The sequence below is a fragment of the Cucumis melo genome, chromosome 4 (assembly GCF_025177605.1).
Source record: "Cucumis melo cultivar AY chromosome 4, USDA_Cmelo_AY_1.0, whole genome shotgun sequence".
Taxonomy (NCBI): Eukaryota; Viridiplantae; Streptophyta; class Magnoliopsida; order Cucurbitales; family Cucurbitaceae; genus Cucumis; species Cucumis melo.
In genome coordinates, this window is record NC_066860.1 from 27,881,135 (window position 1) to 27,898,972 (window position 17,838).

Below are 17,838 nucleotides of genomic sequence, written 5' to 3' on the forward strand. Positions count from 1 at the left end.
TGATAAGAAATCAAAAGCTTGATCATACATTGAAGTTCTTAACAACTCTTAGTTAATGAAATATATACATCTAACAATCTGTCATTTTGATGCTCACTTTCTGACAACTATACCATGTTAAACTTTGGACCATTTGATTAGTTAATAGATAACATTATTTTTTTTTTAACAAAAATCATTAATCTTTACAATACAGCTTAAGAACTTTCTTGAAAAAGTTAGAGAAGAGGTTATATAAAAGAGAGTTACAGCTTTTATTTTTGGGTAAAAAGAGTAGGCAGGAGGTTGAAAAATGAGAAATGGGTAAAGAAGAGTTTATTGTGTTCTGTCAAAATTTGTTGGTCCAGAGGGTGGGGGTTAATTTGTTTCTTGGTTAAAGGAGATTACCAAATATTGAAAAGGAAAAACAAATAAATAAAATTTTGAAAATTTTATACATTAGATAATTAAGTGTGATTGAGAATCTACGTCAGCAAGCAGCCGCTATGGGTGGACCTTCTTTGTATTCCAACTTCGAGCCATTTCCACAATGCCTTGAACGCTCACATTTTTGCGACATAGATAGCTATTTAAAAAAGGGAGCTTAAGCGCTCTTTTACAATTTTTAAGCAATGCTTAGATATATCCAATAAAGGTACTATAAATAATTTATGAATCTCTTGCTATCCTAGTATTAGAAATTTCTTCACGATTCTATTGAATCTAATTTTAATTTTGCAACTATTTCCAAAGTAAACAATAATAACAATATTGTAACGTTTCAAAAGAATTTAGGTTTCTTTATTTATTTTTTTTTTATAGAAATGACTATGTACTTTTTTATATTTTCCCCATAAATATTAAACTAAAGTCATGAAATATGATAAGACTCAATTGTGATCAAATTATATGGTGGAAACTTATAACTAATTACGGAATACTTAAATAGGGAGAATTAAGAAATAAGAATGAGTTGTGATTTATTGTAATTTGTAGTTAAATAGATAAATGGTTGAATTTCGGGCACTAAAACGAAACATCGAATCGGCGCTCGATAGGACACATTTCCACACCTTTTGTTTTTTTCTCCACGTGGCTATAAAAATACAAAATAAATCATTTATGGAAAAAACATAGTTTGATGAAAAGTTCTGAAGAAATTATTTTAAATAACAGAATTTATTTTTTAAAATATTTATAAATAAAATATTTTAATGACATATAGTTATTTATGTTTAATAAGAAACCTCTCCGAGATAAATTTTTTTATACTTGATAGAAAAATATTTTATCTGTTTTATTATTTTTATTAATATAAAAATAGAGTTGTTTTAAAAATTAGAGTCGTTTTTAAATATATTAAATTTTTAGATTCTATTAAATAATGTCTATTAGTAAAATAGTATCACTATTTATAATAGTTTGTCTAAAAACTATTTAAAAAAACAAGTGCATTAAGTATTCTTTTGCAAAAAATGTGTATGCACGTATACATTCTTTTAACTTTAATTATATATTATTTTTTTAATTCAAAATCTCCAATAACTTAGTTAAAAATTAAAAGGTTTCATTTCATTTCATTTCAAATTTCAAAAAACAACTTCCCTTCGCAGCTTCTCTCTCATTTCTAAATTTCTTCATCTTTCTTCTCAACGGCAACTATCTCCCTCCTCTTCCCCCCCTCTCCGCCTCCCCTTCTCTCTCGATCTCTTGTCTCCTTCGTCTTCCTCAGAATCTTCACTCTTCCTTTCTCTCAATTTCTATTCTCTAAAATGAAGCATCCACCCAAGAAACCCTATCTTGCTAAATACCCATCTCGCCGATCCACTGCCATTTTCTATTCCATGCGCTAACGGCGCCGGAATCAAGGGCGGAAGACCCCTCGGAAGCCTATGTCGTCTTCCAAAGAAAATGCTTCACCGTCAGATCCCAAATTCCCAACTCCATGGTTCCCGATTCCAAACCCTCGCCGACTAAGTTGAAGAGCCTGCTCCATCTTCTAACCCACTTAAGCGGAAGCTCAGTATGGAGACCGTTCCTGAGAATTCCATCCCTGGGTTGTCTGATTCTGTTGTTAAGGTAGTTTACGTGGTGTGATTATGGATGTTTTGGTATATTTTTTTCTTAATTTGTGTGGTGAAATGATATTTTCCTGTAATATGAAAAATTAATTTGGTCTTATGTTGAATCATCTCACAGATTAGAGAAGATGTAAAATCTGGTGTAGAAAATTTAACAGAGGAGTGTGTATCCACAATGGCAGCCGTTACTCGGCTTCTAATGAAGGTTTTTATCTTCCTCGTGCTAATATGCGCACCTGAGTGCACCCCTATCCCTGCAACCGTGTACTAAAAAAAAGTTGCAGTTGTCCAAAATGTCTATATATAATTTGTATGCCATCCTTTATATTTTTAATTTTGTAATTTCGTAGATTGGTTGAACTGACTTCAGTATGCGGTTGAAATCATAAACTCAAGATTAATCATCAAGTTTTGGACCTTGTTAAGTGAAATTAGTTCTATTACTAAAGCATGAAAAAAGATAAACTTTAATAAAGATTAGAAAATGTTCGACACTTTATAGTCTTGATTTGTGTCAAAGACTACTTAAAGCATGAAGTCTCTCATCATGATATTGTGAAAAATTGCATGCCTTTAGTAGTTCATGGTCTCCACTGTTCTTCCTTTTCATGGTTAACCTTTTAAAATGAATTGAATACAATTTTAAACACCATCTTTATAATCTCAGAATAATTATGCAGGGTTTATCAGAATAATATGTTTGTTTCTTCAGATATACTTAATATTTCATTGATTGCTCATTCATTTTGGTTTCCATTTTTAGTCGATTATGGTGGCTCACTTTGGAAACTTGTTACATAGCTACTGCCAAAAGCTTTAAATTGCCTTCCGGATGCACCTCAAAATCAGCTTCATTCTTTGTGTTTTCTAATTTCTAGCTCACTCAATTCAGCCATGGAAGTACGGAGGTAAGTAAAGTTCCCTTTTGGAATTCAAGTTCTTCTGTACTTCTTGTTGGAGTTTGAGAGGCATTTTTGTTGTTGTTCTTCTTCTTGCATAACTGTGGTTGTGGAATTTGGGTTTTAGGTAGTGAAAGAACTTGTATTATAGTTTTCTGTGGTAAAAGGAATTGGACCCACTTGCCATATGTTCACTCAATTTGATTTTTTACTGTAAGTTGAGTCAGTTGTGGTCATTTTGAAGGGGTTCAACTGCATCTGGGAAGTTGGGAAGGAGTCAAAAGGGATTTTTTAAGCCAAAACTGACTTCTCTCACTTTGCCAGAATTGACTTCTCTCACTTTCTTTCTCTGCACTTCTAACTTCCAAAGTTTTTGTGATTGTTAGTAGTTTCATCAAGTATTTGTGTTTGCTACTTGGTTATGCTTCATAATTGCTTTAGATTCACAAAAATACTATAACCTGTAGCCCTGTAATTCTATCCATTTCAGGAGTTTGTGATCTTTTTGTGTGTAGGAACTAACACAAATTGAATATTTAAAAAGTGAAAAGAAGTTGGGTTTGTAGAAAATAAGTGCCATTTGGTTGAGAAGACTACTTTGGAAGATGGTTTTATTTTAACTATGACTGCATTTGCTAGTTTGTTTTTTGGTACTTCATTCACCATCCATTTTCTCTCCATGGTTGAGTTTCTCCCCTCATTTATTTTTTATAACATTCATTAGATCACTCTTTAAATCATTCAATTACAAAGGAAAGGCTACTTCAATTCATCATCAGTAAACTATTTTTTTCCTTTAGTAACAATCACTCACATCATTGTCATTTCTCTATGTATTGTCTATAGACCAGGGCGATTTCTAGTTCTCTTCTAAGATTAAATAATTACCAGCTAATCATTTAGGAAGTATTGCAGTTAAATGGTTGTTGGGTTGTCAACTATACTATTTTTTATCTGTTTTCTGTGTGCGGTTGAAATTCTTCTGATGTCCCCCATCTCCTGTGATTCTTTTCTTCAAAATCAAATAGTAGAAGTATCTGTTGGTTCATTTGTTCCACTTGCTTTGTCCCCTGTCCAGGAGTAAACCTTCGTATATTGGAGAAACATGCTCACTGAGAACATTGAGATCAATTTCAACAAGCTTTACTACTAGTTTTGATAGGCTTACGAGTTTTGGAAACATAAGATTTGATTGAGAAGTTAGGAGTAAAGGTTTGGGATATCTTAAATGTTTGGGTGATAGAAACCCGGTATTTCTTCATTTGTGGAATGAAATACTTGTCATGTTGTGTGTGATTGCTACCTTGTTGGATCCTTTGTTCTGTTACACCTTGTTGGTTGATTAAGGCAAAAGATGTGTTGGATTTGACAACAAGATGAGAATAGTAGTTGTAATTGTTAGCTCAATCATAGACTTCCTCTACATAATTCTTATAGTCTGTCATTTTCATTTTAGATATTCCAAATTTTATAATGCAAAACCTGATGAAGCCGATGATGGTGTTTGCACAAGAGCTTGGAGATTCTTTTTATCTTACTTCACAATTGACGTTCTTTCAGTTCTTCCACTCCCCCAGGTATGAAACTTCAGCCTTTTGCTCGCTTAGATTCTATCAATCTTATTGTCAAATTTGTCCATTCCATTTGTAACCAAGGATTCATTTGTAGGACAAGAAAGATAATCATCATTTAGAATATATATGTGAGAGTGCACACACAAAAACAACTAATTATTCAAGCAGAAACATAAAAGCATAATTTACGGAGCATACTGTCCTAAGTTAAGTTTGTGCTATAACAAGATATCCACTCTTGATGTTAAAACACAAAGTCGTATTGTCTAATCCCTTTAGTAATCTACAAGAACTCCAAAGAAATAAGCTCTGGGTCATTATCAATTTTGTTTTCCATCCTAAAATATTCAATTATTCTCCTCTTTGGGAAATTATTGGAGGATGACCATGATTGAGATCTCAAATCTTTACACCAACAGCTGTTTGAATGTCTTTTCTATCTTTTCTTTCTTCTTACCTGGGAGGGGTTAAAAATTTTCATTTCTTGTGCATTATTAGCCATGCAGGGTTTACAGAAAGATTTGAACTTTTCATTTGTGGTCGTGAGCTGGCCAATGCATTTTTCGAATTGATCGATCGTATTTATCAGGTAAGAGGTGATTATATCAATCATTAATGTTAGAAGGGTGCACAGATGATGAAACTTTTTAGCCAATTTCATGGCATTTGAAAGAGAGAAAGTACATTAGTATTGAACTCAAGTTAAACTGGATAGTCTATCACCTTTTGGAAGATAACTTTCCTGTACTTTGTTCCATCTTGTATAGACCCTTTCAGTCGAAAGGTTACCAAAGGAATCGTTTTTGTTATGTGTTATGTGCTTAACTCCATAACAATGTGCGTCCAAGCTCTACATGAGCATTCTATTTTTCTTGCTTGGTATACTTGTGCATTATTGGTTTATGTGCCATGTCAAGAAATAATAGTTTCTATTGGAACGTTTTAGTGTTTCGGTTCCATGATAATTGGAATGGTTGTAATGATCTTTTTCTTTTAAAACAAACAAAATTGGCACAGAGGATGATTAGAAGACCAGATCAGGCAACACAATGAGAAGCATGGCTCAGCTGTTTCTTATGTATCTCGTTTCTTATGTAATGACTCTTTGGACTTCAATTGCCAAAAAGATGAGGATGATTCTTATGAAGTGACACTTGATGATGATTTTCTTACTGCTTTGGAATATGGAATGCCACCAGCTTCTGGACTGGTATGCTTGTCTTTTCTGTCTGTCCACTTTTATGCATCTCGTTTCGGATGGGATCCTTAATGCACCGCTAGTGAAACTCTAGATCATTCCATTCTTTTGACATAATAAAATCACAGAAAAAGTAGATTAGAGAGTGGCCAATGAAAGTATCTTGAATAGATATTTCATAGCTGCTATGAAGTTTTTCCACATGCAAACATTTAAAAACCAGCTGCTGAAGTCTCCCATGTGAAAGCAACTAAACAAGTAGTCTAAAATTTTGAAGTGCATACAAATTAACGAATCTGGGATGATATTTGATCTATAATTAAATTGTGGAACGTATGATGGATGTTTCGTTGTACTTGGATGTTTAGTATCCCTTTTCCTCGCTGTAATAGATGGAAGAATTTAACTTTCAAGGAATTGGAATTGATAGATTATATGTAGACCCCAAGATCGTAGCCTTTTTATTTATTTAGGGTGATGGTATTATTCTGATGCATGTGAAAAATACTCGTGTGTAGGCGGTGGTTTTAGTTCTCATTCCAAGCTTAAGAGGATATGGATTTAGATACCCATCAATTGATGATTTGTGGGGTATGTGGGAAAAGAACTAGGGGTTAAATAATTTGCAAAAGACCAATGTAAGCATCCAATTAGTGGATAGGTCCTATATGTTAGCCCCTTAGGCATAGTTGAGGATGTTCTTATTAAGGCAGGAGAACTTATTTTTCTCGCTGATTTTAACATCCTAGATATCCATAAATTTTTAGTTTAACCTCTTTAATAAAATTTGATAGAAAATCTTGTTTTCTTTTTGTAGGAATAAAGGAAAAAATGGAGTATAATCGAATTTGGAACCTTTGCAAGCAAGGGGAAGTTTTCTGTTCCCTATCTCTTTTTTCGATCCTTACAATCTTGCTTAAAATGCTTTGAAGACAAATTAAAGTTTTAAGTGGGGGGTAGGGTTGTAGCTTTGCATGTTCTATGTCCTTTGGGAAATTTTCATTTTGCCAAAAATGTTCAAATTTTAAACTTTTTCAATGTCTTTATTCTTAAAATAAATACTATGTCTAATTTGCTTTCTAGTTTAGACAAGCATGTCTGCCTAACCCTTGAGCATGGAGCTCGGGTTTGTGATTGTGTTTGTCATTTGAATATCTTAAATATGTTGAAAATGCATTCTTTGATAGCTTAGAAATGCGTAGAAGACATGCTATTCATTTTCTAAATATTGTAAATACTGTACATACTTAATAATGTGTTGAAAACATGTGCTGTTGAAAACATGGCCTAACCAAAACCAGATCTGCCTAGCCCTTAGAGTCCAGCCGGTTAGGTCAAGTAGAATGCGTTGAGCTCCCTCAGTATCAGAGCTTGTGTGGGGAACTCTTCACTTTTGGCCTAACCAAAACCAGACCTTCCTAGCCTTTAAAACCCAACCGGTTAGGTGAAGTAGAATGCGTTGAGCTCCCTCAGTATCAGAGCTTGTGTGGGGAACTCTTCACTTTTCGCCTAACCAAAACCAGACCTGCCTAGCCCTTAGAGTCCAGCCAGTTAGGTCAAGTAGAATGCGTTGAGCTCCCTCAGTATCAGAGCTTGTGTGGGGAACTCTTCACTTTTGGCCTAACCAAAACCAGACCTGCCTAGCCCTTAGAGTCCAGCCGGTTAGGTCAAGTAGAATGCGTTGAGCTCCCTCAGTATCAGAGCTTGTGTGGGGAACTCTTCACTTTTGGCCTAACCAAAACCAGACCTTCCTAGCCTTTAAAACCCAACCAGTTAGGTGAAGTAGAATGCGTTGAGCTCCCTCAGTATCAGAGCTTGTGTGGGGAACTCTTCACTTTTCACCTAACCAAAACCAGACCTGCCTAGCCCTTAGAATCCAGCCGGTTAGGTCAAGTAGAATGCGTTGAGCTCCCTCAGTATCAGAGCTTGTGTGGGGAACTCTTCACTTTTGGCCTAACCAAAACCAGACCTTCCTAGCCTTTAAAACCCAACCGGTTAGGTGAAGTAGAATGCGTTGAGCTCCCTCAGTATCAGAGCTTGTGTGGGGAACTCTTCACTTTTCGCCTAACCAAAACCAGACCTACCTAGCCCTTAAAGTCCAGCCGGTTAGGTCAAGTAGAATGCGTTGAGCTCCCTCAGTATCAGAGCTTGTGTGGGGAACTCTTCACTTTTGGCCTAACCAAAACCAGACCTTCATAGCCTTTAAAACCCAACCGGTTAGGTGAAGTAGAATGCGTTGAGCTCCCTCAGTATCAGAGCTTGTGTGGGGAACTCTTCACTTTTCGCCTAACCAAAACCAGACCTACCTAGCCCTTAAAGTCCAGCCGGTTAGGTCAAGTAGAATGCGTTGAGCTCCCTCAGTATCAGAGCTTGTGTGGGGAACTCTTCACTTTTGGCCTAACCAAAACCAAACCTACCTAGCACATAAAGTCCAGCCGGTTAGGTCAAGTAGAATGTGTTGAGCTCCCTCAGTATCAGAGCTTGTGTGGGGAACTCTTCACTTTTGGCCTAACCAAAACCAGACCTTCCTAGCCTTTAAAACCCAACCAGTTAGGTGAAGTAGAATGCGTTGAGCTCCCTCAGTATCAGAGCTTGTGTGGGGAACTCTTCACTTTTCGCCTAACCAAAACCAGACCTACCTAGCCCTTAGAGTCCAGCCGGTTAGGTCAAGTAGAATGCGTTGAGCTCCCTCAGTATCAGAGCTTGTGTGGGGAACTCTTCACTTTTGGCCTAACCAAAACCAGACCTTCCTAGCCTTTAAAACCCAACCAGTTAGGTGAAGTAGAATGCGTTGAGCTCCCTCAGTATCAGAGCTTGTGTGGGGAACTCTTCACTTTTCGCCTAACCAAAACCAGACTTGCCTAGCCCTTAGAGTCCAGCCGGTTAGGTCAAGTAGAATGCGTTGAGCTCCCTCAGTATCAGAGCTTGTGTGGGGAACTCTTCACTTTTGGCCTAACCAAAACCAGACCTGCCTAGCCCTTAGATTCCGGCCTGTTAGGTCAAGTAGAATGCGTTGAGCTCCCTCAGTATCAGAGCTTGTGTGGGGAACTCTTCACTCTTGGCCTAACCAAAACCAGACCTACCCATCCCTTAGAGTCCAACCGGTTAGGTCAAGTAGACACATACATATATGAGTCTAAATTCATACATATATCAAGTAAACTCAATGTGAATATGTGATTCTAAATTCATTTAATTTCGCTTTCAAATTTTTAAGAATGAAGTGACTTAATTGAATTCAATTTTGGTCGTTCCAATCGCATGATTAAGTTTGATTTCTAAAAGATGTAGGCTGGAAAAGGAGGTGAGCTAACATTGAATAGAAGAACCATAACAAGAAAGGCACTGGATTCATTGAGAAATGGGCGAGAGATTCCATGGCTCCCATTTCTTTAACTTTTGCAATCGATAGTAATGTCGATCTTGACAGGTAATGTTAATCTGTTTAAGTTGAGAGGTTTGGAATGCTTCATGAAAATTAAGGTTGATATAGTCTTTAATTTAATGTTGGTTTTGTAAAAAAAATTAAAGTCTGCTGAATTTGAGATTGGATATTGAAACAACTATCTTTTTTACTTGAAAATCTGAATGAAATTGCATTTCTCTTTTGTTTGAGTCAGATTCTTCTTTTGAATCTTGGAAACTTTTTTATTCATGTTTCTGTAATGTTGAATGGGTATGAAACAAAGTTAGGGGTTGAAATCTTGCAGGAATGTTGGAATGAAGATTTAGGAATTAATTCCTCTTTCTTAGAAGAATCTAAATCTATACAAAGGTCTTCTTTTTTGTTTCCAATCATCTGAGGTAATCTTGTAGGTTCTTTAATTCTTGGTGGAAATTCTAGACTACCTAAGGTAATTTTTGCTTTCTTAATAGTTTTTGTTGCATGTTTTCATGCCATTCTTGAAAATCTTGAGGTTGTTCTTGATTGTTCCCATGTTTGGTTTAGGTTTGTTTTGAACACCTTTTAGGTTTGTTTGAGACTCGGTTTGTTGCATCTACACACTTAATTGCTATTTTAGGACTTGAAGTGCTTTTTTTACAATGTTTGAATTTTTTTGGTAAGTTATGACTTACGAAATTATACTTGAGCATTGTTAGGCTATTTTTTAAGTTCGAATGGTACTTAGACATGTTGGTAGGTTATGAGTTATGAGTTACGAAATTATACTTGCACACTTGGTTGACATGTTGGGTGTTAGAGTGCTTTTATCGCACTTTTTGGAATTTTGGTCGGTTGTGATTTGCGAACTTATACTTAAGCATTGTTCGATCGTTTTGAAAGCTTACACACGTTTTGAACTCTTTTTAGGTTGGTCTGAAACAAAGTTTGTGGCACTAACACACTTGGTTGCCATTTTCGGTCTTGAAGTGCTTTTTTCACACTTTTTGAATTTTTTGGTAGGTTATGGTTTACGAAATTACACTTAAGTTTTGTTGGGTCATTTTGATAGTTCAAGTGATACTTAGACACGATTTGAACACCTTTTAGGTTTGTTTGAGACTCAGTTTGTTGCATCCACACACTTAATTGCCATTTTGGGTCTTGAAGTGCTTTCTTTACGATGTTTGAATTTTTTTGGTAGGTTATGAGTTACGAAATTATACTTGAGCATTGTTAGGCCATTCTTTAAGTTCGAATGGTACTTAGACATGTTTTGAACAGGTGTTAGGTTGTTTCGAACTAAGTTTGTTGCACATACAGACATGATTGCCATCGAAGGGCTTTTTCCACACTTTTTTGAACTTTTTGGCAAGTTATGAGTTACAAGCTTTTACACTTAAGCGTCATTGGGTCGTTTGAAAGCTAAGACGTGTTTCGAATGCCTTTTTGGTTGGTTTGAATCTAAGTTTGTTGCACTTACACACTTGGCATTCTAGGTCTTGAAGTGCTCTTTTTCAATCTTTTTTGAACTTTTTGGTACGTTGTGAGTTAGGAACTTACAGTTAAGATTTGTTAGATCGTTTTGAAAGTTCAAGTGATACTTGGACATGTTTTGAATGCGTTTTAGGTTGGTTTGACACTAAGTTTGTTGCACTCACACACACGGTTGCCACTTTGGGTCTTAAAGTGCTTTTTTCACACTTTTTGAACTTTCCGCTAGGTTGTGAGCTATGAACTTACACTTAAGATGTCTTAGGTCGTTTTTTAAGGTCCAAGTGATACGTAGACATGTTTTCAACACCTTTTAGGTTTGTTTTAAACCTAGTTTGTTGAACTTACGCACTTTGTTGCCATTTTGGGTCTTGAAAGGCTCTTTTCTCACTTTTTTTAACTTTTTGCTAGGTTATGAGCAACCAACTTACACTTAAGCTTTGTTAGATCGTTTCTAAAATTCAAGTGATAATTAGACTCGTTTTGAACACTTTTAAGGTTGGTTTGAGGGTAAGTTTGTTGTACTTACACATTTGGTTGCCATTTCTTTTGTGGTCTTTGAAGTGCTTTTTTCACAGTTCTTGACTTTTTGGTACGTTGGGAGTTGTAAACTTACACTTAAACTTTGTGAGGTTGCTTTTAAAGGTCAAGTGATACGTAGGCTCGGTTGGAACACTTTTTAAGTTTGTTTGAGACTAAGTCTGTTGCACTTACATGCTTGGTCGGGTTGTGCCATTTTAGGTCCTCGGTGCTTTTTTCACTCTTTTTTGAACTTTTTAGTCGGTTATGAGTTACGAATTTACACTCAAGCAATGTTCAGAGGTTTTAAACTCTTTTTTATTTTGGTTTGGAACTAAGTTTGTTGAACTTGCACGCTTGGCTGACATGTTGGGTGTTAGAGTGCTTTTATCGCACTTTTTGGAATTTTGGTCGGTTGTGATTTGCGAACTTATACTTAAGCATTGTTCGATCGTTTTGAAAGCTTACACACGTTTTGAACTCTTTTTAGGTTGGTCTGAAACAAAGTTTGTGGCACTAACACACTTGGTTGCCATTTTCGGTCTTGAAGTGCTTTTTTCACACTTTTTGAATTTTTTGGTAGGTTATGGTTTACGAAATTACACTTAAGTTTTGTTGGGTCATTTTGATAGTTCAAGTGATACTTAGACACGATTTGAACACCTTTTAGGTTTGTTTGAGACTCAGTTTGTTGCATCCACACACTTAATTGCCATTTTGGGTCTTGAAGTGCTTTCTTTACGATGTTTGAATTTTTTTGGTAGGTTATGAGTTACGAAATTATACTTGAGCATTGTTAGGCCATTCTTTAAGTTCGAATGGTACTTAGACATGTTTTGAACAGGTGTTAGGTTGTTTCGAACTAAGTTTGTTGCACATACAGACATGATTGCCATCGAAGGGCTTTTTCCACACTTTTTTGAACTTTTTGGCAAGTTATGAGTTACAAGCTTTTACACTTAAGCGTCATTGGGTCGTTTGAAAGCTAAGACGTGTTTCGAATGCCTTTTTGGTTGGTTTGAATCTAAGTTTGTTGCACTTACACACTTGGCATTCTAGGTCTTGAAGTGCTCTTTTTCAATCTTTTTTGAACTTTTTGGTACGTTGTGAGTTAGGAACTTACAGTTAAGATTTGTTAGATCGTTTTGAAAGTTCAAGTGATACTTGGACATGTTTTGAATGCGTTTTAGGTTGGTTTGACACTAAGTTTGTTGCACTCACACACACGGTTGCCACTTTGGGTCTTAAAGTGCTTTTTTCACACTTTTTGAACTTTCCGCTAGGTTGTGAGCTATGAACTTACACTTAAGATGTCTTAGGTCGTTTTTTAAGGTCCAAGTGATACGTAGACATGTTTTCAACACCTTTTAGGTTTGTTTTAAACCTAGTTTGTTGAACTTACGCACTTTGTTGCCATTTTGGGTCTTGAAAGGCTCTTTTCTCACTTTTTTAACTTTTTGCTAGGTTATGAGCAACCAACTTACACTTAAGCTTTGTTAGATCGTTTCTAAAATTCAAGTGATAATTAGACTCGTTTTGAACACTTTTAAGGTTGGTTTGAGGGTAAGTTTGTTGTACTTACACATTTGGTTGCCATTTCTTTTGTGGTCTTTGAAGTGCTTTTTTCACAGTTCTTGACTTTTTGGTACGTTGGGAGTTGTAAACTTACACTTAAACTTTGTGAGGTTGCTTTTAAAGGTCAAGTGATACGTAGGCTCGGTTGGAACACTTTTTAAGTTTGTTTGAGACTAAGTCTGTTGCACTTACATGCTTGGTCGGGTTGTGCCATTTTAGGTCCTCGGTGCTTTTTTCACTCTTTTTTGAACTTTTTAGTCGGTTATGAGTTACGAATTTACACTCAAGCAATGTTCAGAGGTTTTAAACTCTTTTTTATTTTGGTTTGGAACTAAGTTTGTTGAACTTGCACGCTTGGCTGACATGTTGGGTGTTAGAGTGCTTTTATCGCACTTTTTGGAATTTTGGTCGGTTGTGATTTGCGAACTTATACTTAAGCATTGTTCGATCGTTTTGAAAGCTTACACACGTTTTGAACTCTTTTTAGGTTGGTCTGAAACAAAGTTTGTGGCACTAACACACTTGGTTGCCATTTTCGGTCTTGAAGTGCTTTTTTCACACTTTTTGAATTTTTTGGTAGGTTATGGTTTACGAAATTACACTTAAGTTTTGTTGGGTCATTTTGATAGTTCAAGTGATACTTAGACACGATTTGAACACCTTTTAGGTTTGTTTGAGACTCAGTTTGTTGCATCCACACACTTAATTGCCATTTTGGGTCTTGAAGTGCTTTCTTTACGATGTTTGAATTTTTTTGGTAGGTTATGAGTTACGAAATTATACTTGAGCATTGTTAGGCCATTCTTTAAGTTCGAATGGTACTTAGACATGTTTTGAACAGGTGTTAGGTTGTTTCGAACTAAGTTTGTTGCACATACAGACATGATTGCCATCGAAGGGCTTTTTCCACACTTTTTTGAACTTTTTGGCAAGTTATGAGTTACAAGCTTTTACACTTAAGCGTCATTGGGTCGTTTGAAAGCTAAGACGTGTTTCGAATGCCTTTTTGGTTGGTTTGAATCTAAGTTTGTTGCACTTACACACTTGGCATTCTAGGTCTTGAAGTGCTCTTTTTCAATCTTTTTTGAACTTTTTGGTACGTTGTGAGTTAGGAACTTACAGTTAAGATTTGTTAGATCGTTTTGAAAGTTCAAGTGATACTTGGACATGTTTTGAATGCGTTTTAGGTTGGTTTGACACTAAGTTTGTTGCACTCACACACACGGTTGCCACTTTGGGTCTTAAAGTGCTTTTTTCACACTTTTTGAACTTTCCGCTAGGTTGTGAGCTATGAACTTACACTTAAGATGTCTTAGGTCGTTTTTTAAGGTCCAAGTGATACGTAGACATGTTTTCAACACCTTTTAGGTTTGTTTTAAACCTAGTTTGTTGAACTTACGCACTTTGTTGCCATTTTGGGTCTTGAAAGGCTCTTTTCTCACTTTTTTAACTTCTTGCTAGGTTATGAGCAACCAACTTACACTTAAGCTTTGTTAGATCGTTTCTAAAATTCAAGTGATAATTAGACTCGTTTTGAACACTTTTAAGGTTGGTTTGAGGGTAAGTTTGTTGTACCTACACATTTGGTTGCCATTTCTTTTGTGGTCTTTGAAGTGCTTTTTTCACAGTTCTTGACTTTTTGGTACGTTGGGAGTTGTAAACTTACACTTAAACTTTGTGAGGTTGCTTTTAAAGGTCAAGTGATACGTAGGCTCGGTTGGAACACTTTTTAAGTTTGTTTGAGACTAAGTCTGTTGCACTTACATGCTTGGTCGGGTTGTGCCATTTTAGGTCCTCGGTGCTTTTTTCACTCTTTTTTGAACTTTTTAGTCGGTTATGAGTTACGAATTTACACTCAAGCAATGTTCAGAGGTTTTAAACTCTTTTTTATTTTGGTTTGGAACTAAGTTTGTTGAACTTGCACGCTTGGCTGACATGTTGGGTGTTAGAGTGCTTTTATCGCACTTTTTGGAATTTTGGTCGGTTGTGATTTGCGAACTTATACTTAAGCATTGTTCGATCGTTTTGAAAGCTTACACACGTTTTGAACTCTTTTTAGGTTGGTCTGAAACAAAGTTTGTGGCACTAACACACTTGGTTGCCATTTTCGGTCTTGAAGTGCTTTTTTCACACTTTTTGAATTTTTTGGTAGGTTATGGTTTACGAAATTACACTTAAGTTTTGTTGGGTCATTTTGATAGTTCAAGTGATACTTAGACACGATTTGAACACCTTTTAGGTTTGTTTGAGACTCAGTTTGTTGCATCCACACACTTAATTGCCATTTTGGGTCTTGAAGTGCTTTCTTTACGATGTTTGAATTTTTTTGGTAGGTTATGAGTTACGAAATTATACTTGAGCATTGTTAGGCCATTCTTTAAGTTCGAATGGTACTTAGACATGTTTTGAACAGGTGTTAGGTTGTTTCGAACTAAGTTTGTTGCACATACAGACATGATTGCCATCGAAGGGCTTTTTCCACACTTTTTTGAACTTTTTGGCAAGTTATGAGTTACAAGCTTTTACACTTAAGCGTCATTGGGTCGTTTGAAAGCTAAGACGTGTTTCGAATGCCTTTTTGGTTGGTTTGAATCTAAGTTTGTTGCACTTACACACTTGGCATTCTAGGTCTTGAAGTGCTCTTTTTCAATCTTTTTTGAACTTTTTGGTACGTTGTGAGTTAGGAACTTACAGTTAAGATTTGTTAGATCGTTTTGAAAGTTCAAGTGATACTTGGACATGTTTTGAATGCGTTTTAGGTTGGTTTGACACTAAGTTTGTTGCACTCACACACACGGTTGCCACTTTGGGTCTTAAAGTGCTTTTTTCACACTTTTTGAACTTTCCGCTAGGTTGTGAGCTATGAACTTACACTTAAGATGTCTTAGGTCGTTTTTTAAGGTCCAAGTGATACGTAGACATGTTTTCAACACCTTTTAGGTTTGTTTTAAACCTAGTTTGTTGAACTTACGCACTTTGTTGCCATTTTGGGTCTTGAAAGGCTCTTTTCTCACTTTTTTAACTTCTTGCTAGGTTATGAGCAACCAACTTACACTTAAGCTTTGTTAGATCGTTTCTAAAATTCAAGTGATAATTAGACTCGTTTTGAACACTTTTAAGGTTGGTTTGAGGGTAAGTTTGTTGTACCTACACATTTGGTTGCCATTTCTTTTGTGGTCTTTGAAGTGCTTTTTTCACAGTTCTTGACTTTTTGGTACGTTGGGAGTTGTAAACTTACACTTAAACTTTGTGAGGTTGCTTTTAAAGGTCAAGTGATACGTAGGCTCGGTTGGAACACTTTTTAAGTTTGTTTGAGACTAAGTCTGTTGCACTTACATGCTTGGTCGGGTTGTGCCATTTTAGGTCCTCGGTGCTTTTTTCACTCTTTTTTGAACTTTTTAGTCGGTTATGAGTTACGAATTTACACTCAAGCAATGTTCAGAGGTTTTAAACTCTTTTTTATTTTGGTTTGGAACTAAGTTTGTTGAACTTGCACGCTTGGCTGACATGTTGGGTGTTAGAGTGCTTTTATCGCACTTTTTGGAATTTTGGTCGGTTGTGATTTGCGAACTTATACTTAAGCATTGTTCGATCGTTTTGAAAGCTTACACACGTTTTGAACTCTTTTTAGGTTGGTCTGAAACAAAGTTTGTGGCACTAACACACTTGGTTGCCATTTTCGGTCTTGAAGTGCTTTTTTCACACTTTTTGAATTTTTTGGTAGGTTATGGTTTACGAAATTACACTTAAGTTTTGTTGGGTCATTTTGATAGTTCAAGTGATACTTAGACACGATTTGAACACCTTTTAGGTTTGTTTGAGACTCAGTTTGTTGCATCCACACACTTAATTGCCATTTTGGGTCTTGAAGTGCTTTCTTTACGATGTTTGAATTTTTTTGGTAGGTTATGAGTTACGAAATTATACTTGAGCATTGTTAGGCCATTCTTTAAGTTCGAATGGTACTTAGACATGTTTTGAACAGGTGTTAGGTTGTTTCGAACTAAGTTTGTTGCACATACAGACATGATTGCCATCGAAGGGCTTTTTCCACACTTTTTTGAACTTTTTGGCAAGTTATGAGTTACAAGCTTTTACACTTAAGCGTCATTGGGTCGTTTGAAAGCTAAGACGTGTTTCGAATGCCTTTTTGGTTGGTTTGAATCTAAGTTTGTTGCACTTACACACTTGGCATTCTAGGTCTTGAAGTGCTCTTTTTCAATCTTTTTTGAACTTTTTGGTACGTTGTGAGTTAGGAACTTACAGTTAAGATTTGTTAGATCGTTTTGAAAGTTCAAGTGATACTTGGACATGTTTTGAATGCGTTTTAGGTTGGTTTGACACTAAGTTTGTTGCACTCACACACACGGTTGCCACTTTGGGTCTTAAAGTGCTTTTTTCACACTTTTTGAACTTTCCGCTAGGTTGTGAGCTATGAACTTACACTTAAGATGTCTTAGGTCGTTTTTTAAGGTCCAAGTGATACGTAGACATGTTTTCAACACCTTTTAGGTTTGTTTTAAACCTAGTTTGTTGAACTTACGCACTTTGTTGCCATTTTGGGTCTTGAAAGGCTCTTTTCTCACTTTTTTAACTTCTTGCTAGGTTATGAGCAACCAACTTACACTTAAGCTTTGTTAGATCGTTTCTAAAATTCAAGTGATAATTAGACTCGTTTTGAACACTTTTAAGGTTGGTTTGAGGGTAAGTTTGTTGTACCTACACATTTGGTTGCCATTTCTTTTGTGGTCTTTGAAGTGCTTTTTTCACAGTTCTTGACTTTTTGGTACGTTGGGAGTTGTAAACTTACACTTAAACTTTGTGAGGTTGCTTTTAAAGGTCAAGTGATACGTAGGCTCGGTTGGAACACTTTTTAAGTTTGTTTGAGACTAAGTCTGTTGCACTTACATGCTTGGTCGGGTTGTGCCATTTTAGGTCCTCGGTGCTTTTTTCACTCTTTTTTGAACTTTTTAGTCGGTTATGAGTTACGAATTTACACTCAAGCAATGTTCAGAGGTTTTAAACTCTTTTTTATTTTGGTTTGGAACTAAGTTTGTTGAACTTGCACGCTTGGCTGACATGTTGGGTGTTAGAGTGCTTTTATCGCACTTTTTGGAATTTTGGTCGGTTGTGATTT

The 17,838-nt window shown here is 36.0% G+C and overlaps 1 protein-coding gene across 7 annotated transcripts in view; it reads left to right on the plus strand.

Moving 5' to 3' along the window:
* Window positions 1-1,552: 1,552 nt before the first annotated feature.
* LOC127148887 (uncharacterized) overlaps window positions 1,553-17,838 on the plus strand; it is a 105,373-nt gene continuing 89,087 nt past the window's right edge. Inside the window, exons 1-6 of one of the 7 annotated variants that reach the window (XR_007820093.1) lie at window positions 1,554-2,058; window positions 2,179-2,265; window positions 2,862-2,968; window positions 4,416-4,536; window positions 5,032-5,122; window positions 5,551-5,718. Coding sequence is in view for 5 of the 7 variants with exons in the window: in XM_051083298.1 (XP_050939255.1) it covers window positions 2,005-2,058; window positions 2,179-2,265; window positions 2,862-2,968; window positions 4,416-4,536; window positions 5,040-5,105 (435 nt within the window). In the remaining 2 variants the exon portion in view is untranslated. The other 6 variants (XM_051083297.1, XM_051083298.1, XR_007820094.1 and 3 more) reach the window with 6 other exon arrangements.